General features: G+C 30.2%; 1 protein-coding gene and 2 non-coding genes across 3 annotated transcripts in view; 1 reads left to right on the plus strand and 2 right to left on the minus strand.

The window, feature by feature from the left end:
• dgo (ankyrin repeat domain containing protein 6 diego) overlaps positions 1 to 13,723 on the plus strand; it is a 24,085-nt gene that overhangs the window by 8,397 nt on the left and 1,965 nt on the right. Inside the window, exons 3-8 of the mRNA XM_018449586.1 lie at positions 1,702 to 1,800; positions 9,235 to 9,444; positions 9,912 to 10,010; positions 10,384 to 10,621; positions 10,821 to 11,722; positions 12,331 to 12,574. Coding sequence (XP_018305088.1) covers positions 1,702 to 1,800; positions 9,235 to 9,444; positions 9,912 to 10,010; positions 10,384 to 10,621; positions 10,821 to 11,722; positions 12,331 to 12,574 — 1,792 coding nt within the window. The remainder of the gene's footprint in view (positions 1 to 1,701; positions 1,801 to 9,234; positions 9,445 to 9,911; positions 10,011 to 10,383; positions 10,622 to 10,820; positions 11,723 to 12,330; positions 12,575 to 13,723) is intronic.
• On the minus strand, positions 3,033 to 3,105 carry TRNAR-UCG (transfer RNA arginine (anticodon UCG)). Its single transcript has one exon. It is a non-coding gene; the product is annotated as a tRNA-Arg (tRNA).
• Positions 5,629 to 5,750, minus strand: TRNAL-CAA (transfer RNA leucine (anticodon CAA)). Its single transcript has 2 exons — positions 5,713 to 5,750; positions 5,629 to 5,673 (listed from the first exon to the last, which is right to left on the minus strand). It is a non-coding gene; the product is annotated as a tRNA-Leu (tRNA).

Raw genomic sequence — 13,723 nt, forward strand, 5'->3', positions numbered from 1 at the left:
TAATAATTATAAAATATTTAATTTTCTTCAATAAATTATTAAAATTAGGTATTAATTAATTATTAGGTATTAGTTAATGATTTCTTTTATTAATCTTATACTTTTAATTGTTTTCATTCATAAATCATTCAATACTTTCTAAGGAAATACGATAAAAAGTCGTACCTTTTGCAGCATGTTACAAAAAGACTTATAACAAATTAATTTGTTATTGATGGAAAGTTAAACATGTAATAATAAGTGGCCAAAACCTCAAGCTACAATTTCTAATGTTCATTTGCATACAAAACAATGCCAAATGGAAAATATAATAAAAAATAGGTTAAGTGCGCATTTGGCAATTCTCCCCTATAACAGCAATTTCGCAGGTGCAAACAGTTACAATAAATCTATTTAAAATAGGAAGATCTTGTTTGCACTAATACATTTCACAGTTGCTCATAAATAGTAAATCTTTATTTTTTTGACAACTTTGTGTGTATGTATGTATATATAACGCGTACAAATGCATCCGTTTGTATGTACACACGTGTGAGTGAATTTTTTGGATTACTTTAAAGTAATACACAGAACTTTTTAATTTAACTTTTGAGTAATGGGAGTTTGAGTTAACATTGCGAAATAATAAATCGTGAAAAAGGTAGTATTTCATGAATCTTTGATAAAAAAAAATTAATATAAAATACAACTTTGTTACGTATCACGGAAAAAAATGTTTCTGGTTTACAGTTAATTCTGATTAGCTGAAATTGCAGCTACTGTAGCTACTGTAGCTACTGTAGCTATGAATTTGCTAATACATACAAAGGATTTATTGTTGTATAGCTAATATAAGGACGTGATAGCAAAATATGCATGTCTGTTATTACAGATCGATTTGTTTAGCAATATGAAGTTAGTTATCACAGTTATCGAATATGTCCGTGTAAAAGAAAATTATCTTTACCACAATTAAATATGGTTTGCTGAAACTATACTTGCTACCAAATTGTCTGTTACACAGAAAACGTTTGCTGCAATGATCAATACATCGACATAATAGCAAATTGCTTGTCTGTTACAATGATAATATTTAGGCCTCACAGCTAATGGAAATTAGACCTCGCAGATATGACGTTAGATGTCCATATAATGCTACTGAATTTAGCTGCCATACCTAATTTTTAGCTAATGGCAGCTAATCTTTTTTTTCCGTGTACATAAGACATAAAATTGAAGGAGTTAATTTATAAATTTATTTATATGAAAGTATAAATGTGCATTATAAGATTGACTGTAAAAAAGAGATTTTTATGTAACGTTAATTTATGTTAAAGAAATTAAATGTCACTGATTAAGAAATCGGGCGTTACCAACACTCAAAAATATGATCTTGCAGTTACAGCGAAAGTTATATAAGTACGAAAAATAGCTGGAATAGATAAATTTCTAACAAGTACTGCGATATTGGATATATATTGCATTTAATCATATAGATGACAGAGATAGAATTTAGATTTGTGCTATAAATTTTATGAGTATGATATATACTTTTCTATCAGATACAAAAAACAGTTATAATTCTAGCTGGAGTAGCAAAATATTTTTTTGCGTGAAAAGGCATTCATTTTTTAATATTTTCAGCGCAAGACTCTTAATTAGTAAGTTTTATTAAGCATGCATGGTTGTACGAAGATATTCAAGATTCCTGTCGTGTTTCAGAATGGCCGGGGGCCTCTATTGCTGGCCGCGGCAGGTGGTCACGTGGAAGTGTGCGAGATCCTGTTGCTGCAGGGCGTCGACGTTAGCGCCGCTGACGAGGTGAGTAGTGCAGCATAAACTTCATTTTAAATATTTTATAGAATATAGAAATCATTTGTTTTCAGCAAAGGCAATAAATAATTATTGAATTTTCGGCGATATAATACTGATATATTGAATATTACTAGTAAGCATTAGAATAGAGGAAGAAAATAGCGAGTAACTAAATATTTCTAAGCTTTTTCTGGAAAATTTTTTTATAATTTTTATAGAAGTTGGAACATTTTTCAGAAATATTCGGAAAGTTTACATCTTCTCTCAGAATTTTTCACATGTGAATTTTGAAATATTCTGAGATTTTTCGTTTCATAATTTTTACAAAATATTACAAAATTTTTTATATTTTGTAACATTTCATCAGAAATTATACTTACAAAAAATCTTAGAAATCTTACGATATTTCATAATTAATATATATAGAAAATTCTGAGAAAAGATGTAGATTTTTTGAGAAGTGTTCTAATTCACATAAAAAATGTGAGAAAGTTATAAAATTATATTGAAATTCTGAAAAATTATATGAAAAATTCTAAGAAAAATTTTCACCAGGGTTGCAATAGATAATACCGTAACTGTATAAAAACAGAAAAATAAAAAAGAAGTTAATTATAAATGTATTATTATATGTATATAAATATAATAATAAATTAAACAATGTTTCTCGTATGAGCAAATCAAATGCTCGCAAAATGTTTCTTTTGAATTTATTGCTCGCGAAATAAGCTTAAAAATTATAAGATGTTACAATTTTTTTGCACCTTGTCTCGTACATTTATTTCCCAATCATTTTTTATATTGCTCTCACAATTAGTATAACTTTCTTTGGCTATATTTCTTAATTTTTCTTCTAGTAATTTATTAGATACCTACATTTTTTAAATAATATTTGCAGTGGTTTAAAATTATTATGGTATTAAATTTGCAAAAGTTATTTTTTTATATTGTATTATTCTTAAATCGAATCCTCCGTAATTATAAAAAAAATATACGATTGTTTTAAGAGATACACAATTGATTATACGTTTGTATAATTAATTATCAACTATATTAATTTGATAAAATATAACTCGTGCTATTTTTAATTGAATAATTAAAATATAACTTATACCGTTTTTAATTTCCTTAATGTACTTATTTTTGCGTACATATTTTTCAAGCATTACTTTGCAATATCTGTCTTTATCCAGGAAAATCTGTTAATTTTCCTGGAAAAAAGAAAGAAAAAAAGATACCGACCGTGACAGGATTCGAACCTGCAATCTTCGGATCCGAAGTCCGACGCCTTATCCGTTAGGCCACACGGTCTGTGAAGGGTAGCTACCCTATACATGAAGACCTATGATCAACTTTTATGAAAATCAAATTCATGATATATTTACCTTACTTTTACATTAACATTAATTTTATGCTTATTTTAATACGAAAAATTAAGAGAAAATAATTTGTTATGCATTGATTAAAAATTTGAGAAGGAAAATATTTGTCGATGATTAATGACTTTTCTTGACATGATATTTAAATAGAAAAATTATTTAGCAGTTCTACAAAATGTGTTCTACAATTTCTATCTTCTTCTTAATAATATTATAAAATTATTTTTTTTTTTAAATTTTAAAAGAGAAAATAATCTGTTATGCAATGGGGAGAGAAGTATGATAAATAATAACTTTTTAATAATTAGACAAATATTATTTTGCAGTTTTGTAAAACGTGTATATTTCATATCTTTTTTCTTCGTATTATAGAACTATATTTAACGTCGCAAATTATAGAATAATGCGGTTAGATAAATCAATACTGCTGTATTGACACAGAGGGGGAAGTAATCTCAACTGTAACGGTTTTCAGATAATTACATTTTCATACATAAATGGACACTATAATATTATTTATTATTACTTTGATTGAAGAATCTATCTTTTTTTTTAATACATATACGCATATATTTTACATCTTACATTTTTATTTACAATTTGCAAAAGTAGAGTTACTTTCTCTTTGAAGATTATTCCGAAGAAATTTTCAAAGAAATTTCCCTACTCTTTTCCACACTTTGATGCTTCTATAAATAAGTAATTGCAGATTAACCATAATTGCGCACGATATTAACATTTATTCTCCGTGCAAACAATTCATAGTTTTTCTATAAGATGGTAACATATAGCGAGTTTATTTAGATTCGTGTGTATTTTTAAAAACTTTCAAGGTGAATCGCGTTTTTAAAGATTGAAGATTGAGCCACTCTTTTTCACGACTGGCTCAATTTTCACTCTTTGGAGTGAGATTCCATTTCAAAGAATTTAGGAAGTACGTTGTCATTCGATCGTCATGGCTGGATCGAACATGTAGGCACGAAACGACTCGTAAAAGCGCCGGAATACGCGCTCATGTTGCGCATATATATACATATACGTGGGTTGAAATAAAACGAAATTATTCTCGATGTACGATACAACCTGGCCGGGGAATCGCATACTCGTCGAAGAATCCCACTATTGTTCCGCAGGCAATTAGCATGCCCGGTCCGATTCTCCTCCTCATAGGAGGGGTGAATACATTAAAATGCTCCGAGCAGCAACATCTCGCCGGATACCCGGCAAATGTACGCGTGGGAGAAGCATTATATATCCGCAAATGTGTGACTGAGTGGTGTACACACAACCGGCGTAGTTACGTACCTGAATACTTGATATCCGTTATTACGACATGACCTTGAATGAACAGCGATGTTCACCATGGTACCCAGCTAAATCGATGTTATTAAATATCTATCGATGAGACTTACACATCCGCCGTGTTCTAGAAAATAATAGGCTGGACCGAAGGTATCGCTGCGATTAAGTGTTTAGCTGCTTAACTCGTTTATTTAACCGGCGATGTTAAAAACCTAGTTATATCTGATTCACCGATAACCGGCTTTTCTAAATTAAAATACTTCTTCCTTTTGTCAGCCGTGTCTTCTAAATTGAAAATTATTTCCTTTTTTTTAAAAGCACCTCGATAAAAAATTTTTCATATAAAAACATGTACAATTATATGAAATATGTCTATATATATCTTTTTTTTTGTAAATTTATTGTTTGGTACAAGAAATGTAATAATATAATAATGAAAAAATAAAAAATAAAAGAATAATTTTCGCATTGTTTCTTCTATAAAAAAATCACGTTTAAAGAAATAAGAAAAAATTGTTTATATATAATTATATAGATATAAATTATTATAATGTAATTATACATATCAAAATACATGTGAGCAGTTTTTCCTCATTTCTTCAAACTTGATTTTTTTTAAAAGAAACAATGAGAAAATTATTCATCTAATTAGTCTTTTTTCATTATTTTTTTTGTTAAGAATCGCGAGCTAACAACTAGGAATTTTACAAAAGAAAAAAATGTGTATATACATATTTTGTATATAATTATATAATAATTAATTGCACTAACCACAACAAACTAATTAAAAAATAATCTTGATAATTTTCAACGTTATTAATATTAATGAAACAAATAAATGTTATGCTGTTGTTTTAATAAAATGTTATTTGTTTCATTAAAATTGTTATTGAAAAAACAAGATTATTTATTATTTGCAATTAAACTGTTGCTGGCTAATACATTATTTTTCCTTATGTAGAAAATAATTGCAAACATAATATTTTGTAATAACGCGAAAAAAATATAAAATACAAAAAAATAAAATTGCTTAAATTATCGATATTTGAACTCACACCATTCGAAATTGTCTGGATTTCGTCATAGTGGGATATTTGGATGCCAAGATGATGATATCAAGATAATGCGATGTAAATAACGAAAAAAAAAGATTTGTCAGAAGTGGGATTCGAACCCACGCCCTCAGAGAGGACCAGAAGCCTCCGTATACTCGTCACAGACGGGTAAGGTTATGAACCTTGAGTCTGGCGCCTTAGACCGCTCGGCCATCCTGACATATTGCGTGTGATCGTTAAAAACGAACTCACTTACAGTTGATGCAATCATTTTCGATTTTTAGCAATATTTAGTTACAATCAATAATTCTGATAAATTTTTTACATTTATTATGCATAGAAATTGATGTATATAATATATAATATTCTAAATTAAAAAAAATATATGTAAGAATAATTTATAATTTTATTATAAAAATTAATGATAACTTATATATAATTTATTAATACACATAAAATATTTTAAAATCTTATCATGTTTGTATATTAATCAATTGCTTCTTCAATCCGATTACAGTAACAAGTGAAATATGAATTGTCTTTATTTTTTGTAATAAATTTAAAACAAATTTAAATTTTTTATTTAAATAATTTTTAATCCACAATTTTAGCAATGTTAAAAAATTTATTATTATTTGGTTAAAAATCATATATATTTAAAAATCTTATTTAGTTATAGACTAAAATTGTAAAAAAATTAAATTCATAATTGGCTCGATTCCTAACGATGAATTATGAATACAGGCGTTTCACTATGACTCATCATTTCATGTATTTTTCCGTATATCCAGAAAAAAACGACTTATTATTAGAGAAATAAAATACTCTCATGGAGGAATGAAACATAAGACTAATTTAGATAAAGATTCTAGAAAGGCAATAAAAAGGGAGAAACGACAAAAGAAAATAAAAAATTGCGAAAATAATTTTTTAGTCTCTACTTTTTGACATTTTTCTTTCTCTCCTTTTCTATTGCCATTCTCTTTTATTGAAGCTCGATTTAAATTATAAGAAATAGTAGTAATATACTTTTTAATTACTTTTATTTAAAGCTAAGAAATTTTTGTATAAAGTACTGCATTTCTTCTGCGTTTTTTCAAACTATGTGTGATTGTTAAAATATTAAATATTTATTGAGTCTTTTCATATATACAGAATGAATTATATAATTTAACTCCACGCTTTGATTATTTACCGTTATTAGAGAGATTGACTTTCTGATTTTTAGACAGAAATAATTAGCATGATCAAGTTACGTGATTCTCAAAGTTTTCAACGAGAACACCCTATATACCGGGCAGCATTGTGCACGTATGGGTTAAATGTGTGCGGCGATGCTGTCGCGAGTGGCATGGCACGGTTCATCGACCAGCGACTGTTCGCCGAGTATGGGCGAGCGGTTGTAAGTCTCTCGGTCATCCTCTTTTGCCCATCCGCCTTTTTCCTTTGTTGCACTACACCGTGTACCGTACACCAGTTCTGTGAGCACCAGCTGCGCGATCGCGCGCTGTGCGCACGGCATGTCATGGCGACTTTTGCGAAGTCAAAAGTTCGCTGGCGAATCGGGGATTTCAATTAAACGGCGTAATAAATTTCTCGAAAATTGATATTACGAATTGAGAGTTGTTCTGGTTGAATATTATTATAATTATAGTGAAAAGAATGAGTTAATTATCAAGTCATAATTTTAAAGTCTTAGTTTTAGATTAAAAGTACAACTGTTATTTTGTAACTTAAATTTAGACTTAAAATTGTTACATCGACTTAATTCGCTATTACTCTTGATTCTATTATATATAATATTGACTTTTTAAATTTTTTAAAGATATAGTAATTATTGTATCACAAAAGTTACGCAATATTATGTAAAAAACACAAAAAATGCTATTTTGATAAATTCCTTCAGAATATTTCATGAAATACTTTAAAACCGAGCCGAATATGCTTCTCTTTCAATTCTTAGATTTGATAAACTGTTTGATTTGCTAAATATCATTGTAAACATTTTTATTTTATAACTTTGAATTTAATAAGCTCGGAGAAATTAATTTTCTAAAGATTATTAAATGAAGATTGGGTAAAATATCCTTGCTCTGTCTTATATTGTAAATAAATAGATAAAAACAGATTAAATATCTCTTTCAAATTTTATTTAAAAAAACTTTTGTTATACTATTTAACGTTAATGAAGTTTTAATGTGCGGACTATCGGTTAATTATGGAATAAAGATAACTATTAAGATGGCGATGAAAAAGATAATAGAATGCTCAGAAAACATGTTAAACATAAATTAGTGCTACATTTGCTTTGCACAGACTGATTAGTGTCCGTTGTTATTATAGTTACTAATAATAACTATCAATTAACAGATATTACACCTTACTATCCGTAGAACGTGAGGTAAAACACAACTCAGATATTCATACTCATATTCAAGATATACAGGGTGTCGCAGAAAAATTAATTTTTCAAATTTATGTAAATGCCGATTATGATCTTAAATTTGAAAAGAGGAGAAAGGCGGGAGAAAGAGAGAAAAAGATATAAATTTTTTTAAATTTTACGTATAGTTTTCGTTTTATACACATAGTTTTAAGTATCGTCTATTGTGAAAAAAATAATTTCATTGAAAAAATTTATAAAATCTTAATACATATTTCTTTGAATAATGTTAAATATTAAACATTTACTTACAGTGAGTAAATATTTACTCAATAAAAAGTGATACTTAAATCAAATTAAAGGTTTTGGTATCAAATATATGATTACATTTAGTAACTATTTATTTACAACTATACAAACAAATTTTTATAAAAATTTAATATTTTTTTCAGTATATATCTATAAATACTATACTGAAAAACAATTTTTTATCAAAAAATTAAAAATTAATTTAAAAATGTAAATACGTGGTTTAAATTTAAAACGGAAAAATAAAAGGTATACACCACAAACGCAAGATATCAGTAGTTAGTATTTTATATTTAGATATAATAGATTCACAATTAAAATAGACGTTTCGACGTCTTAATTTAGGCCTTAAATTAGGCTATCTTCAGTATCATTCTATACGAAATTTGTACATTTTAATGCAAACGGTATATAATCTGAGTTTTAACATTATAACATGTTTAATTATTAATTAGAACGCAAAAATGTTCGTTTTAGCTAAAAAACTTTTTTTTATAAAGAGAATGTCGCAAGAATAATGATAATTAATCAAAATTAAGTTAAAAGAGTGTTCAGTTATAAGATACTATCTATCAGAGAAATCTATTATATCTAAATATAAAATACTAGCTACTGATATCTTGCGTTTGTGGTTGCCTTTTATTTTTCCGTTTTTAATTTAGAAAATTACTTTTCACAAATCTTCTTAATTTGTCTATTCTGGAGATAAAAAAATAAACTAAAAAATAGGATAAATATAAATTGAATAGGAAATTGAATAAGACCTCTTTCAGCTCTTGATCTGTTCTCTACCATAAAAAATTGAAACACAACAGTCTCCGTTTGAAATCTAAACGATACAGTTAGAAGAACTAGGGAACATACTAACATGAACTGTTCGATTAAAAGATTATTATATGAACAGTTATGTAAATCCTATGTCTGGGATTGATGTCCGTGCCTCTTCCGAGACACCTTATAGTTCGGGCCGGGCACCGAGCAGCCGTCGATGAATATGTCTGCGTGTTTTCAGCATGGAAACTCGGCACTGCACGAGGCATCATGGCGTGGTTACAGTCGGACCGTGGCGGTTCTGGCGAAGGCCCTCGGGACTCAACGGGCCCCACTGCATGCCAGGAATCTCGCCGGATTTGCACCGCTTCACCTTGCTTGTCAAACCGGCCATAATCAAAGCTGTCGAGAGCTCCTCCTAGCCGGCAGCAATCCCGATCTTCAGAACAACGTGAGTAATCTACCCGATCTTTTTTCTTCCAACCGTTTTATCGTATTTATCGGCGCGTGGATCAGGAGATTAGAGTAAAGCAAAGGGTTCAATGTTAATTCTGAGAAGCTAAATTTTAAAAATTGAAACGTCTGCAGATAGCGATATAGTAAATTCGTTTTCATAAAAATATATAAAAATATATAATTTTATAATTATATATAAAATTGTAATAAATATATATAGAGATATAATTAAAAAAAAATAAAGCGATAGTATACTTCTGTTTATGTGAAATAGTATAAACAGACTAGAAGCAATAATCAAATTTTAAGGAAGAATTTTGTTTGTAATAGACGATGATTTTGACAAGAATATTATATTGTAATTGCTGTAAAAATAATAAAAAATAAAATAAAAAATGTTTTCCTCCGGACAAATTATAGTTATTCCTTAAAAAGTTAATTTCTTTTTTTTACTTGTTTCAGTATGGCGATACACCGCTTCATACTTCGGCACGTTATGGCCATGCTGGCGTAATGCGTATACTAATCTCAGCTCTGTGCAAAGTATCTGATCAGAATAAAGTGAGATAATTTTCTGTTAAATAATACATATTTGTTCCTTACGAATTGAATTTTACAATTAGTTGTTATATAACAATTGTATACGGAGATAATTATCTTTTAAAATTTATTTTGAAAATATAGTAGTTGTGGTACAATACAATATTTTAAAGATTTTTACCATGCACTTCAGTAAAATTAATCAACTTATTTTATACTTTATTGTAATTTTATTAATGAATGAGAGAAATTTACATTAAAATTCCTCGAAATACATAATGTTGTCTCACGATTATCATATTTTCAGAGTAAACTCTAAGAAAAAATTTTCTCCGTGTACTTATTCATTTTTATTCTGTTTTACGATGCAAATCATTTGTTTTGCCTATTCTAGAATGGCGACACTGCTTTGCATATAGCAGCAGCGATGGGTCGAAGGAAATTGACGCGCATTCTCCTAGAAGCTGGTTGCGATCGAAGTCTACGGAATAAACAGGGTGAAACGGCAAAGGATATTGCTCGTCGTAAGAATCATACCGAAATCTTAGAAATTATTTCTAAGGCACGCGGTAAAAGCCGGACGCGCAGCAAAAGCCGTGAGAGAGACTTGGTAGATGGCAAAATAGATGACGGTAAGAATCTAGTCTAATTATTAAAAAATTAACTGGATAGATAATTAGATAGATTAGTTTGTTAATGATTATGCTACGAAAAACTGTGTATTGTCTATGCATGAATGTTGCATTATTTTGTAAAGAATTTGGTTCTCAAGTAGTTTGAAATTACTAATTAACTATTTAAAATATTTGAATGATTTGATAATTTTATCAGGTAAGGCAATGAAGTCGGATAAAAAGCGAGAAAAGACCGGAAGTGGCACCAGTGGTGGTGACAGTTCGAAAAAAGACCGAAAGAAGTATAAGTCCAACAGCAAACAGCACAAAGTCCGCTTTGAAAAAGCTATTATGGGTCGACAATGGTCACCCTATGGCTGCCACTATTATCCAGACCCGGAAGCATTCCCTCAACCCCGTCTAGATTCATTACCCTCTGACCCTTTAGGGCGGGGTGAACAGTATTACTTAGACTTGGCGGGCAATATCAGAAAGGGTCCGGTGGGTGTCGGATATACATGCTATTGCGCGCCATTCTTCCGACATATGGAGGCAAAATTGGAGCGAGACAAGGCCGAATTGAAAGCACACATTGATCAGGCTCATGAGAAGCTGGATCTAAAAGTGGCCAATTTGGAAAGGAGGACCAGGGGACAAATCTCGGAACTGACTAGGTGCGTTCAAGAGGAGCGTTCCAGGTGCGACGAGAGGTACTCGCATCTTCAGCAACGTCTACAACGAGGTGGTAGAGGCAGATATAGCGAGAGGCCAGTGAAAACTAATTACAATCAGTCGGAAGTGATATTACCAACGAGAACGAGATCATTGGAGGATCTGTTGGATGACCGACCGCAGGATCGCAGCTTTGAGATTCCCGGAGAAACGCCAGTTCATCGTGGAAGTCTAGACGATCTTGATATACCGGCTATACCTAGACTTAGTACATCTATGAGGGATCTACCTTCGGGACCTGGAATAGTCAAATCAGCGCTCAGAGTGCTGGACATTCCTCCGAAATTGAACGAAACATTCGATGGAGCCGTTAGGCCGGATGGAACTTCGTCTTTAGACATGGCACCGATAGATTCAGTTCCTGTGAAGGGGAGACGTCAACAAAGAGTAAGATTGAACTGTATTATCATCTGCTTACTGTAATAATAATTATTTTTTTAGAAAATAAATAATGAAACAATAATTGAACGTTAATGGTTATTTTCAGTGATTTTAAATTGGAATTTAGTAATTATTGATTGTCTTTATAGTTTATAAAAGAATTTAATAAGCTGTTTGTCAGCAAATTTGAGTAGAAAATTGCGGCAAGATTGACATTAACTGCATTTAAGCTCGTGTTTTGCCAGCAGACATATCTACTGACAAAATATGGTAATAGAATCTGCAATCAATTTTTGTCACTATATTCTCTAAATTAAATTACATAGCTATAATATATTAATATACCTATTATAATGTTTTAATAATTTTCATGACATATTGTTGGTAAGAATTATAATCAGACACTTTGCAAAAAATCTGTTTTTGATTACAAATTAATACAGATATTTAATTGTCTGATAGAACATCAATTTGTTGATGTAATAAAAGATTTTTCGTCAATAAAAATCTCTTTTTTATAGCATAATTTTATTATATGGGTATTTAAACAATTTATTAATTATGTTAAAATAATATATTAAAAAAAATAAATGTTCATCTAAATATGTTTTAAGAATTGCGTGTCGTATGACATGCATGGCATGAACATGTCCATGGATGAAAATAAGATTCAGAAGATTAGCGACGGGAATATGACGGAGTGGAATGGTCGCCGCAGCGTTCATGAGATGATCAAGCGGTTTCAGCAAGTACCTGATATGCATAATGGTTGGCGAAGAATTCGCTCCGGAGGCAGTGAACAGGCCAGTCTGGAAGAACATACCAAGTGCTCGCAAAATCAGAGGGTACATTCTCAAGGTGAAGTAATTCCTGAATAATAAAATATGTTGCCAGACACGCATGTCCAAAATTGGAACATAAGACGGATGTTTTTTTATGTTCCGATTTTAGACATGTGTGAACACAAAAATATTATCCTATTGCTATATAAAAAAATGATTAGGGTAAACCCGATATATACGCCGCACCTAAGGAAGATTTAATTTATCAAGTACTATTTACCATGTTTAAAGCAAATAAACTATACCAATAAAAACTTTCTACTTTCTACTACTATGAGAAAAATATTAAGAATCCGAAATATTAATTTTTCATACTAAAAAATAAACTTTTTGAAATCCTTGCATTTTTGCCATAAGTCCCATAGGGGTAGGATATATAACTACTCATAGGGGGAGGGGAGGTATGTACACCTCATGAAAAATTTACAAATAATGTATATAGATAAGACGTAAAATGATACAATAATTTATAAAATGCGTTTATAAAGTTTTTTTAAGGAATAAAAATGATAAATATGTATATGAAGTAATAAATAATAATTACAATCTTCCTACATATATTAGAAGTGTTATGACAAGAGGTACATATTTTATGTAATGCGTTTATTGTATTTAGTGCACTGATTTCAATCTGCGTATTGTATACTTTGGGCATAAATCCCGTCCGCTAAAAATGCCGCATATCCAAACAGGTGGGATAACCAAGACAACGAACTAAACAAAGAATACGAAAGCAAAGCACTTGTAATTGCTATACAATATGCTTTACTATTCCTCTACACGTATGTATCACGAAATAACCACTAGGTCTTTTACACGCCCTACAGTAATCGTTTTATGTAGATCAGTGCTCGGCACTAGATGCACATTTCGGGCTGATTCCGGCGAGCAACCCCCACTACCACTCGAGTCTCAGCGGCCGAGCCGTCGACCACTCACGTGACGCTCTGGCTTAGGAGCGTCCCTATATCTTAAACGTGCTAGGGTCGTATCTTCCGTCATTGAAGAATCTTTCTTGCTAAATAATTTTTATTTTTTCAAAAAATCAAGTACTAAATTTTCTATTATTAATGTATTAATATGCTCTATATAATTGTAGCAATAATATATAATGTGTATAATATAATTAGAGTTCTTTACAATAGTTTTCCACATCACCCGTGAG

The sequence above is a fragment of the Mycetomoellerius zeteki genome, unplaced genomic scaffold (genome assembly GCF_001594055.1).
Source record: "Mycetomoellerius zeteki isolate Tzet28-1 unplaced genomic scaffold, Tzet1.0 scaffold249, whole genome shotgun sequence".
NCBI lineage: Eukaryota > Metazoa > Arthropoda > Insecta > Hymenoptera > Formicidae > Mycetomoellerius > Mycetomoellerius zeteki.